The following is a 24,562-nucleotide window of genomic DNA, read 5'->3' on the forward strand; positions in this document are numbered from 1 at the left end:
TACGGAGAACAAAAATTGCACTTTTTTCATACTGAAAAAAAAAAATTAGTTTGGTTAAAACACACGTTATAACCTTTAGAAAAAAAGAACTGTATATTCTTTTTTTTAAAAAAACATTTTTTTATACGGTAAATAGCGATAATTCATATCTTGCTTTTAATAATTTGCATTTGTTATCATTACCATAATTTGTTGATGAATTATTATAATAAGCTTTATTTTGAGAAGACAGAATTTATCATATTTTTTATACAGCAGATAAAGAGAATTAAAATTACGACTGCGCGGTAATCATTTTAATTGGAAGAATTTTTGAATAGAAATTAGGCGAAGATCCTAATTTAGTATTAGCTCATTTGCCACGGAATTTATCTATATTTGATATCCCGATGTCGGACATTATACTTCAATGTAGTCATTTAATATCCATAATTTTTAATGGTATACGAGAAATCACGATGGATGGATTGATATTGATAGAAGTTTCTTTCACAGAAAAAGATTGTCTTAAGCAAAAGATATAAATAAGTCCACTCTCTTATACGATAATGGGTAAAATTTGAGGTCATTCATAACAATCATAATTTCATCATGAATCATAATTACATTATTATTTTATTTTTTGTATTCTTCCTCAATGTTGAAAAAACTTACGGATGTCATCCTACCGGGTATGACTATTGTACTGATGGTATGTTAATTTTCAAATAATTTTTAATTTATTATTTTTTCAACAACTCTACTAATAAAAAATTAATTCCTCAGCTTCTCAGATTCAAAATGTGACATTTTCACCGGGTAAGATATCAGTTACGACTAATATCATTCAAAAAGATGCAGAAGGAAATGAGCAATATACCCACGCACTCGGTCACTTTACCTTTGGTTATAGTAAAAATAACAAAAATATTTCTGTGCGTATTTTAAAGAAACCCGTATTTACCAATAACCAACATTGTGCTGACAAAAGTTCTGATCAAAAAAATCCATTGACATCGACCTGGGATTTTGATCAAGGATTAACACCTCCATCAGGTACATCAGTCGGGGTTTGGCTATCAACATATTGGGCTTGTAATTTATCGGATGGTACAGGATCAATACTTTGTAGCCATGAAGATATATCCTTCACAGCAACAGCGTGATGGATAATATAGTGCAGAACCTCTAAAATCAGCTCCTTGTTTATATTAAAACGATTGGCTGATTCATTATGAAATATTTCGTGCATTTCATATCTAATTGTCATTATTTTTTAATCATATCCGATATTCAACATTGTTATACTGTGTACATGCATTAATCACCGCACTAATCCTAATATCACATAAAATTCATTAATTAATTAAACAAATTATTTATCGTTGCTCATAAGGTCATTTATAATTGGTTGTTAACGGTACTATTTACAGGCATGAAATTGATTAACCCATTTTACTGGCATGAAAAAATTACCTATAAAGTAAAAAAATAAATTTCTTAATAAAACGTAAATAATTAATTTATAATTTGTTATATTTCAACTTTAAATGGATTTTGATAAATATTATTTTTTTTTTATATATTTTAAATTATTATCATTTATTTATTTATTTATTTTTCATCTTGGATTATTTAAACACTAAGGGCTAAATTCATTTCACCGTTTTAATTTCAAATTATTTTTAAGTAAAATTTGCTGCTTTTGAAAAAAAATTTTAGCTTATTTACCTTCAAATTGTAATAATAAAATTATAATTGATCTATAAACAATATCCAATTTTTAATAGTTCCAAAAAAAAAAATAGTAATCTGGTTTCACATGATAAATAATTATTATCTATTCGGTGAAAACCTTTTTCATTTTTTTTTTAAAACAAAAATATAAATGCTTTAATTATATATAATAAAGATCAATAATTAATAAAAAATAAAGATATTTTTGAGGTTTTGACGCGACATGGCAGAAGCTTTTATCACAAGAGTTTTGGTTTTATGGCGCCTAGTGCTCCGCGGATAACTCGGGTCCAAATTGAATTTATATTAAATTTTTTTTTATGATCAGCAAAATTAATCGTCAAGTTACATCATTTTAATTTTGGATCTTTATCTGGATGGTATTTCGCCAAAGATTGATCGTATTGGAGTCACAAAATTTTTCGTAACCAAGTCTTTTTACCTCTAGAGTTTAAAAGAATTATTAAATGACAATATAAGTGGTCAATATTAAATGATTAAATATTTTAAAATTTTTACTTACGGACAGCTAGACAGGTGACTTTGCGGTTTTTCATCTTTATGTTCTGGTGAGAGTTCTTTCTCCTCAAAGAGATTTTTTACAAAAAGCTCACCACGTAAAGCTTTTTGTTTCCGAGTTGAGTTGTTGGTTCATCAATATCAATAGTCTCAAAAAAACTTCATCTCGTGGCTTAGTGATGGGGAAAAAAACGCGTCATCCGGGTCACCTGGGTTGATCTGGGTCAAAGCAACAGTACGACCATAACCCGACGGGTTGGCTCATGCCGTTGCGGGTTAGCGTTAAAATGATCACGATTTACAGCTGTTTTCATAAGACCTGGGACAAACTAAATTTTTGAACCCGATCCGCCGATCACCGATCCGGTATTTTTAGCTGGGCACCTGATTTAAATAAATAACAACTGAACCGGCTCTGTGGGTCGGCGGTCGGGTTCAAAAATTTATTTTGTCCCAGGTCTTATGAAAACGGCTGTAAAAATTCGGGTCAGGTCGATCACCCGGGTTTGACCCGACCTGTACAGAGCACTATACTAAATATTGTATTTTATAAATTATGGGTTTAATACTATTTCTCCTTTTTTAGGTTAATCTCCTCCCCCTTTTCTTTATTAATGATTTTTGGACTTCGATGAAGTCAGGCTATGCTTTCTTGACAATAGGCAAGGCGGTTCTAATTTGGTGAGACTAAACTTTAAATGTTAGATAAACTAAAATTAGTATCTTGTATACTTTATTGTTCATGCCTATCTTGTTTATGATTGATTTTTATTATAAAAATAAAAGAATAACATTTTTTATTTCGATAAATCATTTCATTTTTTACATTAGGGTACTATAACTTAAACAATTTAACGTTATCTTACATTCTCCAAAAATCACAATTATAATCCAATAGTCAGATAGTACCCGAGTTATATATATATCCAGGGGATCGGCACACATTTACTATTAGCTCTACAGGGCCGGCACTATGTAATGCTGGTCGGCATTATGCAAATGGAAGTGATTTTGGCTCATCTACCAAGGACCTTATTTTTATGTATAGCTCGGGCCTCGGGGTCCTAGCCAGATTATAATTTATATATCAACTGTCATTTACGCAAATATTAAAAGTTTTATAGGGCTCATCTATAGTTTATTTTATCGTATAGCATTAATATTTGTAATATATAGCAGTATTTTGTAAACTAATAACCAGAAAATTACGATTCAAAGATATATACCTAAGTGGGTTAGAGCACGGTGCAAAATATTGTTTTTTCAAAAAGTATAATTAATTTTACAAATTATCTTAATTTTTTTATCAACGAAATTTTAAAAACTAGAGATTTGCTAAGTTTTGTAAATTTAATATCACAATTATTACAAATTAAAGGAAAAGAAATATATTCTCATTAAAAATTTAAAAGTATGAAATATAAATTTTGCGAAACTTTTTTTTAAAAAAACAACTGTTGCTTTTAGTTTAAATACTAATCATAAAATGTTTAATGTTTAGTATTTAATGTTTTTGCGGATAAATATAATTATTGTCACGGGAATTTTTTATATAGTTATTCTTATATGATTTATTTTTTTATAGTATATTTTATTTATTTATTTATTTATTTATATTTAGTTTATTTTATTTTTATTTGATATAGTTTATTTATATAGTATAGTTTATTTTATTTATATAGTTTATTTATACAATTTATATATATAGTTTATAGGAAATGTGGCGTATGGCTTGGTGGGAATCAATTATGGCTGTGATGGGCGATTCGTACAATGGACGATTTGACCGGAAAACGAGTTGTACTTTGGACGATTTGAATAACGGGCGAGTTGGCCAAAGCACTAATCGTCCCAAATTTTGAATAATATTTAAGGGAAGAAATTCCGCTGAGGTTTCGGGGAAGTGATTTTTCGATTATTAACACTTAGATAGAACCTTGGGAATATTACAGAGCGCCGGCAGAGGCAGTAATATTAGGAAATTCTTTTGTAATTGTTAATAAAGAACCCGCCGATCACTCCAATTTTATACATTTCGTTATTGTTTTTATTGTCAATTTTATTTCCGATTGTTATACATTCAATAAATATACATTGTTTATAAATCTATTGCTAATTGTTGATAAACCCTACCCATTTCCTCACGATTTATTGCCGATTACTGCCTATTATTAGTCAAATTCTATAAATTAACCCGTATATATTTCTGTTACTGCCCTCCCGAACTACACAAATCGGTGGTAACAACTTGGTGCTCCTTATAAGGATCGGCCCTTACTATTTTGTATGGTCGATTACGAGATATTATTTACGCAGAACCGAATACATAACCGTTGGCATCGCCTTTATAACCGAATAGATCAAGTTACCTTTTATCATCGCGACCCATCGTGTATCCGTTGCCATCCGCCTCTACCCAATACATTACAATTTGACCATTTCTGGAACTGGTATTCCGTTAAGAATCCAGCTATCGAATACACACGAAATACCCAACAGGCTCTGATAAACCTTGACGCCTCCCTAACTGTTGTAGAAACTTGGGAAGCCATTTACTCGATTGTTTTTAGTATCCGGTATTCTATTGAGCCTCGACCCTACACTCAATTACGACAAGAGTTATATAACGCGTATATCCTTACCGATACTTTTCGAAAGGATCCCTTTGAAGAATTATACCAAATTAGCGAAGCAAACGCATCAACTGACTCCGATAGTTCCACCGGAAGTTTTGATATCCCCAACAATTTTCATCCCTTACTTCACGGATTATTAAACCAGGGACCGGCGACCCCAGGACTATTATTTACTGACGAATACTTACACATCGAAAGTCTTTTCAGGGAAGAACCAGTAGGATTATTATTTCTTGACGAAGATTTAAACTTAAACCGATTATTCCCTGAGCCGGAACCAGTTGGGCTATTATTCGCTGACAAAGACTTACATCTTAACCAGCTATTCGAAGAACCAGAAGTACCCGGAATGGCCGCCCTTGGTGGAGGATTCAATCCTAATATCTTGTTGAACGCCCTAAATAATTTAACGAACGCTCTTGGCGCTGGAGGAAACAATTGGGCGAATGTTAATAATGCCGTAAACGCATTAAACGCTACTCTTACCGCCAATAATAATGTGATGCATAACCGAGGAACACAAGCCGCACAAGTTCCGACCTTCTACGGAGGAAATCAAGACCCAATCGCCTGGTTAAACGAATTTAATTTAGCTTGCGCGGCCAATGGATGGAATAACGTTCGTAAACTCCAAGTCGTTCCAGCGTATTTAAAAGGAGCTGCCGCCGTATGGTATCAGACGGTAGTTGGGAATCCTATCAACGCCTGGGACGGTGCTGCCAATAATAATACGTTCGAACATGTTTTTAAACAAAGGTTTCGAACGCCTGCTTTAGTCGAATTATGGTCAACAGAACTCGATCAACGACAGCAGCAACCCAGAGAATCTGTGGATCAATATGCGTCCTCAGTACAGGAACTATACCAACGAATTAATGATGGAGCGTTTGCTTACCCGGACAATATTCAAGCGTGGAAATTTATCTCCGGATTGCTACCCGAACTATATGTAGCCGTTAAGCCTTTTGCTGATCAGACATTACAGGCAGCTATCGATAGAGCTCGTGCATGTGAACTCACTTTGAGGGAAGGAAAGAAGAAGCCGAGTAATTATGCAACTACCGTCCAATCAGAAACGACCGAGTTAGCAAAGATTGTCTCCACCCTCGTTACGCAAGTTGGTGAATTGACCAGGAAGGTCGAAACACAACCCAATCGATATCGACCTCCACGAAACGACGATCCTAATCCTCGAGATAATGTAAACAACCGAAATGTAACTCCTGGCAACCCTTCGGTTACTTGCTATGCTTGCGGACAGCCCGGACATATCAGTCGACGATGTCCGAATAGAGGAACAAATACCATTAATGATAAAGCGGCCATAGATCCAAATACACTTCAGACTTTAATACAACAGTTAGCAGCGCAAAATCAGCTCGGAGCTACCAGTCAGTCTTTAAACTAGAAGGTGCATCCTTTGAGGGTAAAGGTGCGAAACCGGAACAAAACCCCTCATTTTGTACGTTGTTCGAAGCGTATCCTGCTGAAAGAAATCGACCGGTCACGAGGAGTCATCCTTATGCAAAGACCAAAGAAGAGAAAGAAGATCCTCCTATTATGACTGATGTTGCTGTTGAACCGACCGTAAGAATGGAAGAAATTCGACCAACAGGGAGTACCGAATCTGTGCAAGGGAATGTACAAAGAATAGTCCAACCTACCATCTCCACAGTTCAACCTACTCCAATCCGACCGAAGAAAAAAATGGTAGCCCGAAAGAGGCCACTACAAAAACCTCAACCATCTATTGCAGCCCACATTCAACCGTATAATATTGTTGCCGATTTGCAACAGCAACGAGCGAATATTTCGTTCGGACAGTTGTTCCAGATTTCGCCTAAATTACGAAGTGACGTCGGAAAGAGTATACGAAAACCGGGTACCCGAACAACTAAGTTAGCTGCCCAATTTTCTGATCAAGATAATCCGAATGCGACGGCCTTATATTGTGACGCTAAAGTAAAAGGACAAGAGATCCCTTTGATTCTCGATAGCGGGGCAGCTGGAAGCATTGTTTCATGCCGACTATTAAATGACCTTGGAATAGCTATCGATCGGCCTTCGACCACTTTGATGATTAACGTTAACGGAGAACGAAAACGGCCTTTAGGAGAAGTACTTAACTTTCCCATTACTATTAAAGGAGTGACCATCCCAGTTGATGTGGTGGTCACCGATGCTATGACCTATAGTGCGATTGTTGGAAACGATTGGTTATCGAAAGTAAAAGCTAATATTGATTATGAAACTGCCAACATGCTCATCCACTGGGAAGGAAAAGACATTGAAGTTCTGATCGAATATTTAGAAATACCAATGGAAAGACGGAGGAAACAAGAGGAGACAAATCGAAAAGGAGAAGAAGAGGAGGAAGATATGAGTGAAGAAGAAGAGGAGACAGAGGAAGAATACGAGGAAGAAGACCTTAACGAAAAAGTATTCTGTCATTTTAAAGTAAAACAAAGGCCTTCCCCGCGCATCGAACAGAATTTTTCGCTCCAATTGACCTGCCGATTTCAAGAAGTTGTAATCGACGGAATTTACCCCAAGGAAAATTTTGTATTAACCAAAGGAGGAGTCTATTTAGACAAGTCTTTCTATCTATGGACCTATTTCGCTCGACTAAATGAACAGTTTCAAAGAAAGCCACCCAAACGAGCGACCTGGACATATGACTGGAAAGGGCCTACTGCCCGATGTTGGTGTGGTGACCGATTAGTTTCACCAAGCGATTCCTGCTCCCGATGTTATGAAGAATTAACTAACTACATTACTGTACAACGGTTATCGCCAAGAATCGTCGCAGAAATCAGTTCCGATTTCGAGAACCGAAATCTGGATCCTGACAATTTAGTACAAGATGCAATGCCGAGCGAAGTACAGTTAGAAGAAGTAGTTGACGTCGCTAATGAACATGATCGACAACTCTGCTTCTATTGCAAAAAGAAAGATCCTGACGAATGGAAACGCCAGAACGAGGTCCCTTTACACTTCGGACATGCCGAACTCACTCAAGAATGGGACGCCAAATTATTTGAGTTACCAATGGGAGATTTGACGAAGGAACAGAAAACGAACCTTGTAGACCTTCTGCAACAGTACCGACATTTGTTTGCGTGGGATGCAACTCAGTTAGGTCGGACTGATCTTGTGCAACATACGATTGACGTTGGAAATGCTACTCCCATTAAAAAACGATGGTATCGAACCTCAAGAATGGAAAGAGATTTTATCGCTGGTGAAATTGACCGAATGTTGCAACAAAATTTGATTGAAAAGTCACGAGGACCCTGGGCTTTTCCGGTAGTTTTGGTTCGTAAGAAGAATGGAAAGCTTCGATTTTGTGTTGACTATCGTCCGTTAAACAAAGTGACCAAACGGGACGAATATCCTTTACCACGCATCGATGACATGTTGGATTCGCTTGGAGGATCCGCCTGGTTTACCTCGTTGGACCTGGCCAGCGGTTATTGGCAGGTAGAAATGAACCCTAAGGATAGGGAAAAGACCGCCTTCATTACCCAGTTCGGCACTTTCCAATTTACTGTAATGCCGTTTGGGCTATGTAACGCACCCGCTACTTTCCAACGTCTGATGGATGAGGTGCTTCATGACGAACTATGGAAATTCGTCGTTGTATATTTGGACGATTTGAATATCTATTCCCGAACGTTTGACGAACACCTCCAGCATTTACGAAAAATATTCGACCGGTTGAGGGATGCAGGGCTTAAATTAAATCCCGAAAAGTGCAAGTTTGCTTCTACCGAATTAGCTTTCCTTGGACATGTTATCAGCAAGGATGGAATCCGTACTGATCCTGGAAAAATTAGTAAAGTCAAGGACTTCCCGCGACCAACGAACTTGACGCAATTACGTGGATTTTTAGGATTAGCCTCGTACTACCGACGATTTATTAAAGATTTTTCAAAAATCGCCAATCCGCTAAATAAACTATTGAAAAAGAACGTCCCGTTTAATTGGACCAATGCGCAACAACAGGCGTTTGAATATTTGAAGAACTGTCTCATTTCTTCTCCCATTCTTACGTATCCTCAATGGAACCGACCTTTTATTCTGTTTACCGACGCGTCTACGTTTGCCTTGGGAGCTGTGTTATCGCAAAAGGACGAAGACGGTAACGAACGGGTTGTTGCGTATGCTAGTCGCTCCTTACTACCCGCTGAAAAGAACTACACCGCTACTGAACTGGAATGTTTGGCCGCTGTTTGGGCCATTGGAAAATTTCATCATTATCTGCACGGAAGCCACTTTTCGCTTATTACTGACCACTCTGCGCTTTGTCATCTATTTAATATGACGACTCCAAACGGAAGATTGGCCCGTTGGGTCATGAAACTACAATCGTACGATTTTGATACTATTCATCGCGCCGGAAAAAGACACTCTAACGTAGATAGCTTATCGCGCATCCGATAGAAGTAAAATCTTTTTCCAAACAATACCCGGGACACACGCATTTTTTGATTTTGATTTTCGGATTACCCTATTGATTTAACCCAGCCATGGATACGGATACATACTACCGATTGATACGATACTTGGATGACTTAACGCTACCTGCAGACTTCGATACTACTCAATTAAGGAATTTTAAGAATAAAGCCCGCAGTTATATAATAAAGAATGGCATATTATACCGACGAAATATAAGAAATCCTCAACGACCGATGCGAGTGATCAAAAAGAATGAAATGGAAATAATATTGCGTGGCTTTCATGATGATCCACTCGCTGGACATTTTGGATTCAATGAAACTTTTCGCGCAATAAAGGAAAAGTATTTTTGGCCCCAGATGGGCGACGACATCAAAGCTTATGTACAAGCATGTGATACTTGTCAAAGAAGGAAGCGGCCGATCAAAACCGAACCTCTTCACCCTATTAAAGTGGGTCAACCTTTCGACCGGATTGGGATGGACATCGTGGGACCCCTACCATTGACCAAGAAAGGCAATCAGTATATTGTAGTAGCCACCGAATATCTGACAAAGTGGCCAGAAGCACGTGCTCTTCCGGACGCAAAGGCTACTTCGGTAGTCTCGTTTTTCTACGAAGATATTGTTTGCCGCCACGGGTGCCCCAAGGAATTGTTAACCGACCAAGGGACACACTTCGTTAACGAGATGCTCGATTCGTTGTGTAAACGCCTTGGTATAACGCACCGATTGTCTGTTGCCTATCATCCACAGACGAATGGTCTCGTAGAAAGGTTTAATCGGACCCTTTGTGAACTTTTAGCGAAATATTGTATAGAAAGAAAAGATGATTGGGATTTATTCATCCCTTCGGCTTTGTTTGCCTATCGAACCATGCGTCAAAACACTACCCGTTATGAACCTTTTTACCTCACCTATGGGCGAGACGCAGTATTGCCGATCGAACTGGAAGTTCCAACTTATCCTTTTGAGGATAGATCCGATCGAGGCTTTGAAGATTTATATTTCCGACGATTAGGTCAGCTAGCCGGAAACTTGATTGATGATCGACAGCAAGCAAATGAGAATATTCAACATGCGCAAAAACGGCAAGTAGAACGACATAACAAACAAATTAAGGAACACCGGTACCAAATTGGTGAAAAGGTCCTATTACGCAACTTTAGAGCCAAGAAACTCGACTCAAAGTGGCATGGCCCTTATTACATTCATGATGTGAGACCAAACGGAACTTACAAGTTAAGGACCTTAGAGGGAAAACTTCGGAAAAAAGTTGTCCACGCAGACCAGATTCGCTCATATTATGAAAGAACGATTACTAATTAATAGCGTGAGAAGAGACCAGCCAAAAGACATTTAAATAGCCGTGACTCTTCAAAGGACGAAAAATGACAGTTATCATGGAAACCTTCTCCGAAAAGTTCAAAGGACAACTGAAGGCTCTCTTACAATTGTGGTTAGAGGAAAAAGGGGAGTATGAAGAGTTTCACATCACCCCAACGAATTTGTTGCTTTCTGATGCCGAAAGAATCGTTTCTATTGATTTTAAGACGATTCTAGACTACGATGAACAAAGCGAAATCGTGCATCGTTGTAAGATAGACCTTCATCACCTGACAAATTACGAGTATCAAAGACCGAATTATCTTGGAGGGAACGAAGACGAACTATTGAGGAAATTAACCCGAATGATACGACAGACCACCTTCCGACAGAAAAGCGTTCACGAAAGATTAGAGGTCTATTATTATTTAGGCGAGCTCTTGTCTCTTCGAGGATGGACGAAGAAGGACTATGGAATCCTTCAAGAACAAGTTGGACAACGATTCGCTAAAGATGTTAAGAAAACTTCTCGGAGAGTTTACGAACTCTTCGCGATAAGAGGAGTCCAATGTCTGACTAAAGTCGCCTACATTTGCCCGACGCGTTTAACTAAAATGAGTGAAGGAGACTTTTATGACGAATTATTACCGGAAGCTCGACGAATAATGCGCGAAACCTTGTAGAAGGTTCGCAGGGGCTCACCCTTCTTCAGGGGGTAATGTCACGGGAATTTTTTATATAGTTATTCTTATATGATTTATTTTTTTATAGTATATTTTATTTATTTATTTATTTATTTATATTTAGTTTATTTTATTTTTATTTGATATAGTTTATTTATATAGTATAGTTTATTTTATTTATATAGTTTATTTATACAATTTATATATATAGTTTATAGGAAATGTGGCGTATGGCTTGGTGGGAATCAATTATGGCTGTGATGGGCGATTCGTACAATGGACGATTTGACCGGAAAACGAGTTGTACTTTGGACGATTTGAATAACGGGCGAGTTGGCCAAAGCACTAATCGTCCCAAATTTTGAATAATATTTAAGGGAAGAAATTCCGCTGAGGTTTCGGGGAAGTGATTTTTCGATTATTAACACTTAGATAGAACCTTGGGAATATTACAGAGCGCCGGCAGAGGCAGTAATATTAGGAAATTCTTTTGTAATTGTTAATAAAGAACCCACCGATCACTCCAATTTTATACATTTCGTTATTGTTTTTATTGTCAATTTTATTTCCGATTGTTATACATTCAATAAATATACATTGTTTATAAATCTATTGCTAATTGTTGATAAACCCTACCCATTTCCTCACGATTTATTGCCGATTACTGCCTATTATTAGTCAAATTCTATAAATTAACCCGTATATATTTCTGTTACTGCCCTCCCGAACTACACAAATCGGTGGTAACATTATTAATTTATTAAACTCTTATATTGCATCATGTCATTTTATCTTACAAGTTTTGTAGTGTGGCGCAGGTACTTTTTCTTAAGTGACACTGATAGCTGCTGGCGCCGGAATGACACCATAAAAGGTTAGGTCCTATTGTTGATCACAAATAACGAATATTTTAATGCAGTACAATGTAGTTGCAACGTTTCATAAGGTTTTAACTACCGTTAAAACTGATAAAAATTATTGTCAAGAATGTCAAAAGAAATGAATGAAACCGACATTAAAGAACCAAATTATTATATTAATTGGTTGGAAAAATCGATTGCAGATGAATATTTCAATTATTATGAATATTCAGAATTTAAAAATTTAGAACCGATAGGAAGTGGTTCATTCGGAAGTGTCGTTCGTGCTAATTGGAAAAATGCTGGAAATTTTTTTGTTTTAAAAACTTTTAAAAATTATGACAATGCAATGTTAAAAGAACTTGTTAATGAGGTAATTTATCTCGATAATCTTTATACTAATTTTTACATATTAAAGGTATATTTTTTTTTAGATAAGATTACAAAAAAGAGTTGACTTTCATGAAAACATTATACGGTTTTATGGAATAACGAAAGTAGAAAATGGTAGGTTTTAAGTTTTAGTATATACTACATTATTAAATGAGCTTCATTTTAATATACTCTTTGTATCCAGAAAAATACTCGTTAGTCTTAGAATATGCTAACAATGGTACACTAAAAACTTATTTAAATGAGCATTTTAATGAACTCACTTGGACTGATAAATATCAATTAGCATTTCAATTAGCTAATGCTGTAGATTGTTTGCATGATTGTAATATTATTCATCGTGACCTGGTAATAGTAAAATATTAGCTTTGTAATTTGTTATTAATTTGTAATATGATTATTTTATTATATTCGTACTAAATAAGTTTTGTTTATAACAATAGCATGCAGGTAATATACTTGTACATCAGAAAAAGCTAAAGTTGACGGATTTTGGTCTATCAAAAAAAATCGCTGAGGTATCAAGCAATACATCGAAAATACTTGGAGTAATACCTTTCATTGACCCAAAAAAGTTAAATGATCAAGATTATAAACTAAACAAAAAATCTGATGTATACAGCATGGGAGTTTTAATGTGGCAAATTTCAAGTGGCCGTCAACCATTTTGTGATTATAATTATGATGCAAGTTTAATCTTATCCATAGTAAAAGGTAAACGGGAAACAATTATTGACAGTACTCCTAAAGAATATATAAATTTGTATACAGGTATTTTATGTTAGTAATTTAATAATTTATTAACTAATTTCTTGAAAGGAAGTTTAACAATAATGTTTAAATACTGTAATTAGAATGTTGGAAATATGAGCCAGATGAACGTCCAAATGCGCAAAATGTCGTCTCAATCCTTTATACACTAAAATTTCCTAAACAAGATGATACAATTATTGGTACTGTTAATAAAGAAAAAGAAAATAATCAACTAATAGAAAAATATGAAACAATTTCAAAATCAATTAAGACCATGGATTTAAATAATGAATTGTTATCAAATATTGGATTAAGTATAAATATAATGGATATTGAAAATAATTTATCATATACATCAATTCAATCAAATTCGTCAATATTTTCATATAGGTAGAGGTTGGAACTGGTCCAAAAAGTCTTAACCGGTTAATAACCGGTTAACCAAACCTTTAACCGGTTAATTAACCGGTTAAAACTCAATCCTAGTCAGAATTAAAATTCGGCCAGGATTAGCATCAAATATATTTTTAATCCCGGCCAAAATTAGGCCAGACCAAAACTCTAACTATCGAAACGAAACTCTAGCTGAAAGACGAAATTCAGGCCAAAATTGTCTGGCCGGCACCATGAATTTCGGCCCGCATTATGAATTTTATATAACACAAAAAATTCCACCGTTGGTTTTTATTAATATTTTTTTTTTTTTTTTTTTTTTTTTTTTTTTTTATCTTACCTGGTGGCTAAACTTTTATCCGAAGTCCCGTGATTTATAATTCTGGCCGGCACTGTAAATTTGGCCAGAATTACAAATATTTTCAGCATTTTAACCGGTTAAATTAACCGATTAATTTAACCGATTAATTTAACCGGATAATTTAACCGGTTAATTTAACCGGTTAAAAATTGTTTTTTAACCGGTTAACAAATGTTTTAACTGGTTAACCGTTTTAACCGGTTAATTAACCGGTTAAGCTTAACCGGTTCCAACCTCTACATATAGGTCAACATTTGATAAGGTAAATAATATAATTGTTGAAAAGTTAATTAAAGAAATAAACGGCAAACATGATAGGTATTAATTTTCAAGATATTGAGCAGTTTTCAATCAACAAGTATTAGGATTAGATCAAAGCTCGGACAACCTAATTAAGTGGCTAATTAATCAAGTGAACCCACAATATGTTTATTTACATGGATTACTTTATTATTATAATATTGGTACGGAAGAAAGTAGTACCAAAGCATTTGAACTGCATCTAAAAATAATTATTCTTTTGCACAAGTTTATCTTGGGAAATGTTATTATGACGGATATGGAATTGAATGTAATCAAAATTTGGCATTTAATTGGTTTCAAAAATCTGCGGAATGTGGTAATATTATGGGTCAATTGTATCTAGGAAATTGCTATGAATTTGGTATTGGAATTGCAAAAGATACCATAAAATCAATACATTGGTATCAGAAAGCAGCTAAAAATGGAAATACAAGTGCAAAGTTTAATCTTGCAAAATGTTATCAATCTGGAGAAGGAGTTGATGAAAATGAAAAACAAGCATTTGAGTTAATAAAAGATTTAGCTGAAAAAGGTGATATAAATTCTCAATTTAAGCTTGGATATTATTATGATGAAGGAATTGGAACTGAAATTAACAAATCAAAAGCATTTGAATTATATAAAATAGCAACAGAAAAAGGAAATATTGACGCACAATATAATTTAAGTATGTGTTATCAATTAGGAGGAGTTGATACTTGATAAAGATGAGAAAAAAGCATTTGAGTTAATAAAAGATTTAGCACAAAAAGATCATGCAGATGCTCAATCTAATCTTGGATATTATTATTCAAACGGAATTGGAACTGAAATTAATAAATCAAAAGCATTTGAATTATATAAAATAGCAACAGAAAATGGAAATATTGACGCACAATATAATTTAAGTATATGTTATCAATTAGGGGAAGGAGTTGATAAAGATGAGAAAAAAGCATTTGAATTAATAAAAGATTTAGTTAAAAAAGATAATGTAGATGCTCAATTTAAGCTTGGATGTTATTATGATAAAGGAATTGGAACTGAAATTAATAAATCAAAAGCATTTGAATTATATAAAGTAGCTACAGAAAAAGGAAATACTTATGCCCAATATAATTTAGCTATTTTGTATCAATTAGGAGAAGGAGTTGTTAAAGATGAGAAAAAAGCATTTAAGCTAATAAAAGATTTAGCACAAAAAGATAATGTAGATGCTCAATTTAAGCTTGGATATTATTATGATAAAGGAATTGGAACTGAAATTCATAAATCAAAAGCATTTGAATTATATAAAATAGCTACAGAAAAAGGAAATACTTATGCCCAATATAATTTAGCTATTTTGTATCAATTAGGAGGAGGAGTTGCTAAAGATGAGAAAAAAGCATTTGAGCTAATAAAAGATTTAGTTGAAAAAGATTATTTACACGCTCAATTCAAACTTGCATGTTACTATGATGAAGGAATTGGAATTGAAAAGGATTTTGAAAAATCTTTTTACTGGTTCCAAAAAGCAGCAGAAAATGGTGATGGAGTTGCACAGTATAATATAGGAGAATCTTATGAATTAGGAATTGGTGTAAATAAAGATGAAATTAAAGCATTTGAATTTTATGAGAAATCATCTGAAAATGGATATATTGATGCAAAATTTATACTTGGATATTATTATGTAATGGAATTGGAACTGAAATTAATAAAGAAAAAGGATTTAAATTATATAATGAAGCAGCTGACAGCAATATCCAAGTTAATCTTATTGAAAATCATGAAGAAATAGTAAATGATTTAGACAAAGTTAATTATTGGTATCATAAAGCTGCAGAAAATGAAAATAAACTTGCATTATATAAATTAGGTGAATTTTATGAATTAGGTAAAGGGATTTGTAAAAATGAAACACGAGCATTTGAATTTTATAAGAAATCAGCTGATCAAGGATATATAGATGCTCAATATAAAGTTGGATATATTTATAATTATGGAACTCAAATTTATATTAATAAAGAAAAAGCATTTAATTACTATAAAATTGCTGCAGAAGGAGGAAATATTGATGCACAAAATAGTCTAGCATCATTATATGAACGAGGAGAAGGAACTGAAAAAGATATTGAGAAAGCCGTTTATTGGTACAAGAAAGCTGCAGAAAATGGATGCCAAGAGGCCGAAAAAAGTTTAAACTTATTATTAAATAGTTAAGCTAATATGATTCCATAGAATTTATTTACTTGAACAGATTGTTTTAGTTAAAGAAAATGAAATTAAAAGATCAATTTTTATCTTATTTAACCTAAAAGTATATTTCTTATCTTTTTTTTGTAATATGTAAATAATTCATAGTAAATACTATATACTGTATTATATTTGATTAAGAAGGCTCACTAGTGAATTGCTATACTAACTCTGTAAAAATTTATCATTATTTCTGTAAAAACTCCGTAAAAATGAGCCTTTCATGGATCCATTCACGAAAAATGAAAGTAATTCGATAAATTCTGTTATATAAGGTTATTAATTCCGGAAATATGAACTTTTTACAGAAAAAAGGTGGAATATAAAAAATGGGTATATATATATATATATATATATATATATATATATATGTCGACTTTTTTTATAGGGATAATATACACCATTTTCAAAAAAGGAGAGATTTTATAAATGATGTGAATCAGTAATTAAAAATAATCTGGCGGTAAAAAACTTTGTGTGGGTTGCATCGTTTTAATCGTCTGATTAAAGAATTATTTGTTAATTGAAGACTAAATAAGGATTAAGTTTATTTTTTTTTTTGAATTCTAAAAAAAACTTTTTTTCCCCTACTGTCATAATTTCCATTCATTTTATAAAATTTTCAATGAATTAAAGCTTTTTTTATATTATTTAAATTTATGTTGAAATAAAGAAATACATCTTTTGTTTATCATTATTAAATTCTAAATGGCACAATATTTGTACTTTTATGTACTATTTATGTTTTTGATATTTAAAATAATTTTTGCAATTATAACCCAATTATTCATGTTAGTTTGTAATAAAAAAAATTAGTAAATAAGTAGGCCCAAATATTTGTCCTTCATATTTTTAGTTTATGTAAACAAAATATTTAAAGATTTATTGAAATATTATGCATTATTAATATTGTCTCACTAAGTTTCAAATCTATTTTGATGAAGTTGAATTCAACTTCATTTTGTTATTGGATAATTACGGAAATCATATTTTCACACTTTAGTTCAATGGAATGCAGTATTTTTTTCTCATGTTTACTAATTGGTCGCCAGTGATTTTTTTGATGATATATTCATGCCTGTAATTTTTCTGATGATATTTTTCATTCTCACGTGTTTTTATAGTTTATTTATACCTTTTCCAAGAGTTATTTCACGTGTCTCATAAATATCATGATTTTCATGACTCCCCATGAAATAAGTATTACATATCAAATACATTATCACAAAAAAATATTTAAATGTTAAACAAAAATAATTGAAGCGTTAATCATAATCTGACCGTAATTTTAAAGTTGAAAAATTCATTTTATTAAACATTTAAAATTTAAACAATTTTTAAATAATCCATGGATTCTCAATTAACTGTAAAACATTATTTGACATTAGCAAAAAAATATTTATTTGATTAATCCAATTTCTTTTTCTAGTTAAAAATATTTTTTTATTTGTTGGTAATAATTTTCGAAAATACCACATGATCATGATTGTTGCGTTCACTGATTTTATAAGTTGAAAAATTTTTTATTAATCAAGAAAAAAAAATCAACTATTTGATAGCGCAAATTAATACACAATAAAAGTGCCTCACTCTAATGATTTAAATGATTTATGAGTTCAATTCATGTTCACATTCATATAATGTGAATATTAATTAATATGAATATTAAGAATATTCATATAATTCCTCGGGAAGAATTCATGTAGATTAACAATTTAATTTTCAAATTCAATTTTTGATTTTTTAAATTTCATGTTGATGTCGACAAATAGCTATTGGCAAAATGGTGATTCGTTGAAATGATTTTGGGAAAATGCAATGTCGGTGAAATAGCAAGTCGGCAATGTGAAGTTAGTAAATTTTATGTTGGTAAAGCAGGCATCGGTAAAATGGGTGAATACGTAATTGGTTTACTATTTCCTAATATAATTATCTCATATTTTTACACATGCCATAAAAATCAATCATATCCTGATTATCAATACACCAAGAAAAGTAGGTGAAAAATAATTGACAAATTGTATAGCTCAATGAAATACGACAATACGACATTAGCGTTGAGGATAAGTTCAATCAAGAAACTTTTCCTGATTCATGAATTAAAGTAATTGAACTAATTTATTGAACTAACTTATTGAACTAAATTTAAAATTTTGAGAATAAACTGAATAAACTAATAAAAAAGATTTGAATAATTGTTTGCGCTTCGCTCTATATCTCAGATTTAGTTACGTAATACAGTCAAAAATCCATTTATTGGGAAATTTCACATAACGATCAACACTTGCTAGCCAATAATCTACTGTCACGTAATGAATTAAAATTATCACGTAGATATTAAAGAAAAATATTTTTATACAACAATAACCTGTACAATAATTACAAATACTTGAAGCAATTTCGTCTATTACTTCCACCCTACTATCCCTCATATGAAGAAAAGCTTTTATGATACAAATTTTTTACTATTAAAAGAAAAATTTCAATATATTTTAAGTATTGCTATTAACTTTAGACGATACGAATTATACTAATAGTTCTTAGTTTTTTCATGCTGTTTAACGAACAATAATTTGAAATATATACAATGGTTGTTGCATAGTAAGTATTTGGACTAAATTTCTACAAAAGCTTTTCACTATTAGTACAAATTTTAATCAAACTTTACATAAAACACCTATAAAAAATCTCTTGTTATTGCTATTAAGAGAAGTCTAACCTAAAGTCGGACCTTTTAAACTGAAACTGGATAAAATAAAATTGGTTGTCAGTAGTAATATGAAACGTGCAATGTAAGAAATTAACTTTAGTAAAACCCACTGAAAATTTATGGTCATAATCAAGAGTCTATCAGGTATATTACTATTATGTCACTATGTATTCTTTAGCTTCTCGCGTTTGCTTATTTGATGGTGGGCCTCTCTGAGAAAACTATTGAAAAACTTAACTGTCCGGTAAGTTTCTACCTTGCCCAATATCTTGCTCAATATATTACTTAATAAACTGATTCTTTTTGCTTGCACATTCCCCTCTAATATTGGTCACGAAGATATATATATTGGGGAAATTTCTCAACTTGGGAAGAATACTATCGCAAACAAAATCACTATACAACAATTGATGAGTGTTACAATTTTTTGGACGAAGATATCAGTATCCTTCTTAGGGTACTTCATAAAATAGCAATGAAAGAATGAAATTGGTAAAATTTTAGAAGTTGCAGGAGGTCAGTGTTCTTTGTGCAAACCAGTATAATATATAGAACCGAAAAGCACAACATGATCACAGTTTGCGAAAGTTTCCAGTCAGGTAACCAGACCTGACATAGTGATTACTTAGCAGAACCCATGTGGCCTGACTTTTGCTGGCAAGTCGCTCAGGTGGGGTGCACCATAAATGATTGTTGGTGCTACCATTCATTCATCTTTTGCCCTTTTCATGAGCAGTTACTATGTCAATTAGCCACTGTGTGCTGTTGGTAGAAGATGTGTATTTTATGACTCAGTATTCCATATCTAATTCTTTTTCCTCATATAATCTTGTAGATTAAGAAGAAAAATAAATCAAAGGAGTATACGATATCATTACAACTTAGAACTGATGGTGAATATAGTGCTGATACAGATGATGACAAAAACCCAGAATCTAGTCAGAATCATAAACGAAAAAGAAGACATGTAGCCAATGAAGATTATGAAATTAATGATTATAGAACTGATACAGATGATGACGAAAACCCGGAATCTGAATCATATAGTCAGAATCATGTAGCCAATGAAGCAGTTGATTTTGAAAAGTATCTGTTGCTAAATAAACCACTGTGGAATACTTTTAGCAATGCAGGAACTTCACATTGAGGAAGATTCACAACTTGCTCAATATTCCTTCACCATGTTGGAATGGTCAGTGGTGAATTTCGAAATGTTTGTAGAAGCAGGCTGGGCAAGGTGAACGCAAACCTGTTATCATTTCAATTCCACAAATTGAGCTAAAGTTGCTGTTCCCTATCTTTGAACGGCATTTTGACTGCCAGATTCGCAAAAAGCTATTACAAAATTGATACTTCAACTTGTATTCCTGTGATCTCAGCTGTTATTTCATACATATCTATACCATGCCATGGTCTTGGAAGCGAACTGTCTGAAAACCATATAAAAGCTGAACTATGGACGAACATTTTGTCTAATTCCTTTTCACTTAATAACCCAAAATTTGTCAATGTATGGGAATTTCACCACTTAATTCCCGGAAATGTGAACAAGGTTCAGCAAAATTCTGCAATTGTAAGCAACTAAAACGACTTGCAATTTGCTTTCTTTCTAATTGAACTTAAATAGCCAGATTCAAAGTTCATAAATATGATGTAGCCATTGTTGCAGAAGCAATGCACGAATTTAATAGAATTCTGTCTGTCTTTGACGAATTACCCATCAGAAGAAGAGATAAATAAATTATGCTTACATATAGGATTAGTAGACGGATCAAGGATTCATCTGGGCTTGTGTTTGATCAGTCATTATTCATCTATGTTTATAACGATGAAGTACTTTCATTTGATTTGCAGACAAAAGATGAAGAAGTAAATATAGAAAATGCACTGCACTTCAGTTAGTAGTTTATCTAAGAGAAACTGTTTGTATGAATGGGATGTGAATTAGATCACTGTTGAACTGATATCTAGCGAAGTTTAATTATGGCTTGAAGGCAGCGCTACCAAAACTACCTAATGAGGCTATAAAATCACAAGTCCAACACAAAATTTACACCTCGCCCGAAAAGGCAGAGGTATACTCTAATGGCTGTAGATGCTTTAGTATCTTGATTGTATAATGTGCCTTTGTGTGTGTGTTTTTTTTGTTGTGTAGATGCACTTTATGAATCTTTTAAGAAATTTGAATATTTTGTACTTTCAATATCAGTATTAATACTTATTTTCCAATCATTAATAATTGTAATATAGCAAGGTTATATGTATATTTTAATTGTGTTGTCTCATCAAACGTCTTAAATGATTTGTTTGATTATTTCGTTTTTTAATGAAGGATATAGAGGTCGAATGATTTTTGTTATCTCAAAATGAAAATTTTCGATATTGCATAAAGATCAATATAAAAAAAAAATTAATTTTTTTTTAATTTTTTTATTTTTATTTTTGTTTTTGTTTATAAAATTAAAAATTGTTTGACCGTATAAAAAAAAAAATAATAAGAGGGAAGGAAGTAACTACTCTCTTACATCATATGAATTTTTAGTAACTATTAAGTTATTCTAGAAGGAAGAATTTTTTTTAATATAAAAAGTTAAAAACCTGAAACAATGATAAAAAATTTATTATAATTTTTTTTTCCTAACAAAAGAAAAATGTTTTTACATATATTATATATTATGCGTGAATTAATTTTTAAAGTTCAATTAATTTTTTAAATAATTTTTTTTTTTATTCTCAGGAACTATTACTAAAAATGTTCCATAATGCATAGCTCGTGTTTATCTCTGTTATGTACAATTTGTTAATCTTATTTAATTTTTTGTAAATCATGAAATTAAACTAAACGGGTCTGATGACAATCACAGTTTTGAAATCCTAATCCACTTACCCTAATCTAATCCTAACGGGATCACACCCATAATGTTGACAGTCTATAATCCCGACCCGATAAATGTAAATCCCGATTGAATCAAAATCCTGACAGTGTAATGCCGTAGTATACCTAGTAAATTTATTAATTGTGGGGCGCAGTATTATATTTAATCTTAGTGTATAAAATTTTTATTTAAAATTGTATTTTTAATTGGTCCGAAAAGACGTTAAACTATTAGTCATGTGTAGTAAGGATAATTGGTCCGGTAGATCATCAAATCAGGTGAATTAGAATGTCAGGTGATTAATTTGTAGATCATTACGTTAATGTTAGAAATTATTGTAAATCATAATTAAGGAGGTAATGATGATCATTATGGATGGAAATAGTTAAGGATTAAAAATTCATGGATCTAAAAAAATTTGTAAAGATAATCTTATGGAAATTTTGAAGTTAACGATCCATAATTTAAATCATGAAATTTGGTGAAACATAAACAAATATAAAAGGGGCGAATAATGTGACTTCTTCAAAAACAAGTTACAATTCTGGAGTTACGAATTTTAGAAAATGAATTTTAATATAATTATTTTATTTATCATGTGATATTATTAAACCAAGCATATTATTGTATTTATTTATATTATTAATAAAGAGTTATTTTGTTAATGTCTAAGGTGGCAACGTAATTTATCACGGGCTTAGATGTTACAACAGTCATAGAATTCCGATGATCCTGTCTGAGATTCGATCAGATGAATTTGAGATTACTTAAATTTTTTTAATGTAATTATTTCTAATGTAGAAGACAAGGAATAGTTTAGTAATCTAGTAATATACTGTACATAATCCTTTTAACAGAGATAAATTTTTTATTTTAATTTTTATTAATAATATATGATATATTAACGTTAGTTAATTTGCATTAATATTAATAAAATTTGCATTGGTATTAATAAAATTTACAGTAATTATTTAAATTATATTGAATAAATTAACCCAGACTTTCCCAGCGTAACCTGAAAAAAATGTCACGAAAAATCACGTGACTTTTTGTCACAACCGTCACACCCCACTGCGTTTCCATTTTCTATAAGTATCTGAGGGACTTTGTTTTTTTCGAGTAGGTAAAAACTTATTCGTCACACCTTATTCGTCACAAGTGCGCCACACTTAATTTCAGTCAAGTTGCGTAATGCCGGCCATTTCGTGACATTTTTTTCAGGTTACGCTAGGGAAGTCATTAACCCATTACTGCGTCACTGTATTTTTAAAATTATGGAAAATTTATATAATTTTTTTTTTTTAAAAAAAAAAACTTTTGGATTTTGACTGTCAAGATTTTTATTGTGACTATCTGGATTTTATTTCAATTGGATTTGAGATTGTCAGGATTTTGTGGTAAACCAATCCTAACCCTAATTTTCTTTCTTAACCCTAATCTTAAATTTTAAATTCCCTTGCCGGTGAGATGATTGTCGGCGAAACATTTGTCCGCGAAATGACCCTGTAGGTGAAACGTTTGTCGGTGAAATGATCGTCGGTGAAATAAATGAGATAATATCAAATATAATAATATAAAAATGAATGTCACACAAATAACTAAAAAGGGAGTTTTTTCCGGCTATTCAGTAAACATATAAGAAAATATTTATAAGGTAACACGAGTCCTTTAGCAGACTAACCTTTATTATATTATATTAACTAATAATAGTAAGTTATTTAAGATCAAACACCATCGAAAAATAAATCATGCGTACAACCTTGCACTAGTTTTAAAACTCTTAACATCAAGCCCCGTTTCAAAAGTCTTGAATCTTGGTAAGCAAAAAAAACATTCACTAGCCAAATATCATTTCTTTCCTATTAATAGGTAGTAGCTGCATTTTTTGAAATTTATAGGTTGCCTAACATAGTAAAGTACTAAAGTATCAATTACCACCATTACTATTTAAAGTAAAAAAAAAAATTAATAAAATCTTTTGTAAACTATATTAAGAAAGAACTTCCCTTTTCTGAGTACAATGATTAGATTAGTTTAACTTTATTAGGTAAATGGACAATCTCGATCGCTCCGCTCAAAAAAAAGTTGATCCTTAGCTCAAGGGTTGTTTTCATATTTCTATACTAATACAAAAAAAAAAAATTAAATTTTTTTATAATTGTTTTATAGTCGAATTTCTTGTAGCGTATACGGGTTATCCGAGATTTGTATCACATTAAATGTAATATAAGTATATACGAAATTACGAATAATCTCATCATTATGAAACAATTCGATCGCATCCGCTCAAAATAAAAAACAAAGGAAATTAAAAAAGCTTATTAGAAAAAAACAGTAGTAGGGCTAAGTTGATAAC

General features: G+C 32.3%; 4 protein-coding genes across 4 annotated transcripts; all 4 read left to right on the top strand.

Moving 5' to 3' along the window:
- Positions 1-591: 591 nt before the first annotated feature.
- Positions 592-1,145, top strand: OCT59_027478 (uncharacterized protein; the record flags this gene model as incomplete). Its single annotated transcript, XM_025332676.2, has 2 exons — positions 592-691; positions 766-1,145. The coding sequence occupies 2 exons, from the start codon at positions 592-594 to the stop codon at positions 1,143-1,145; spliced, it is 480 nt and encodes a 159-aa protein (XP_025168982.1).
- Positions 1,146-12,327: 11,182 nt separating this feature from the next.
- Positions 12,328-13,740, top strand: OCT59_027479 (uncharacterized protein; the record flags this gene model as incomplete). Its single annotated transcript, XM_025334162.2, has 5 exons — positions 12,328-12,573; positions 12,635-12,707; positions 12,778-12,941; positions 13,037-13,364; positions 13,448-13,740. 5 exons carry the CDS (start codon positions 12,328-12,330, stop codon positions 13,738-13,740), a joined length of 1,104 nt encoding a protein of 367 aa, XP_025166254.1.
- A 6,227-nt stretch (positions 13,741-19,967) lies between these two features.
- On the top strand, positions 19,968-20,477 carry OCT59_027480 (uncharacterized protein; the record flags this gene model as incomplete). The annotated part of the gene is made up of 2 exons (XM_066136998.1): positions 19,968-20,000; positions 20,166-20,477. The coding sequence occupies 2 exons, from the start codon at positions 19,968-19,970 to the stop codon at positions 20,475-20,477; spliced, it is 345 nt and encodes a 114-aa protein (XP_065993428.1).
- A 34-nt stretch (positions 20,478-20,511) lies between these two features.
- OCT59_027481 (uncharacterized protein) lies at positions 20,512-20,915 on the top strand (the record flags this gene model as incomplete). The annotated part of the gene is made up of 2 exons (XM_066136999.1): positions 20,512-20,567; positions 20,654-20,915. The coding sequence occupies 2 exons, from the start codon at positions 20,512-20,514 to the stop codon at positions 20,913-20,915; spliced, it is 318 nt and encodes a 105-aa protein (XP_065993429.1).
- Positions 20,916-24,562: the final 3,647 nt, after the last annotated feature.

This window comes from Rhizophagus irregularis, chromosome 7, assembly GCF_026210795.1.
Source record: "Rhizophagus irregularis chromosome 7, complete sequence".
Classification (NCBI taxonomy): domain Eukaryota; kingdom Fungi; phylum Glomeromycota; class Glomeromycetes; order Glomerales; family Glomeraceae; genus Rhizophagus; species Rhizophagus irregularis.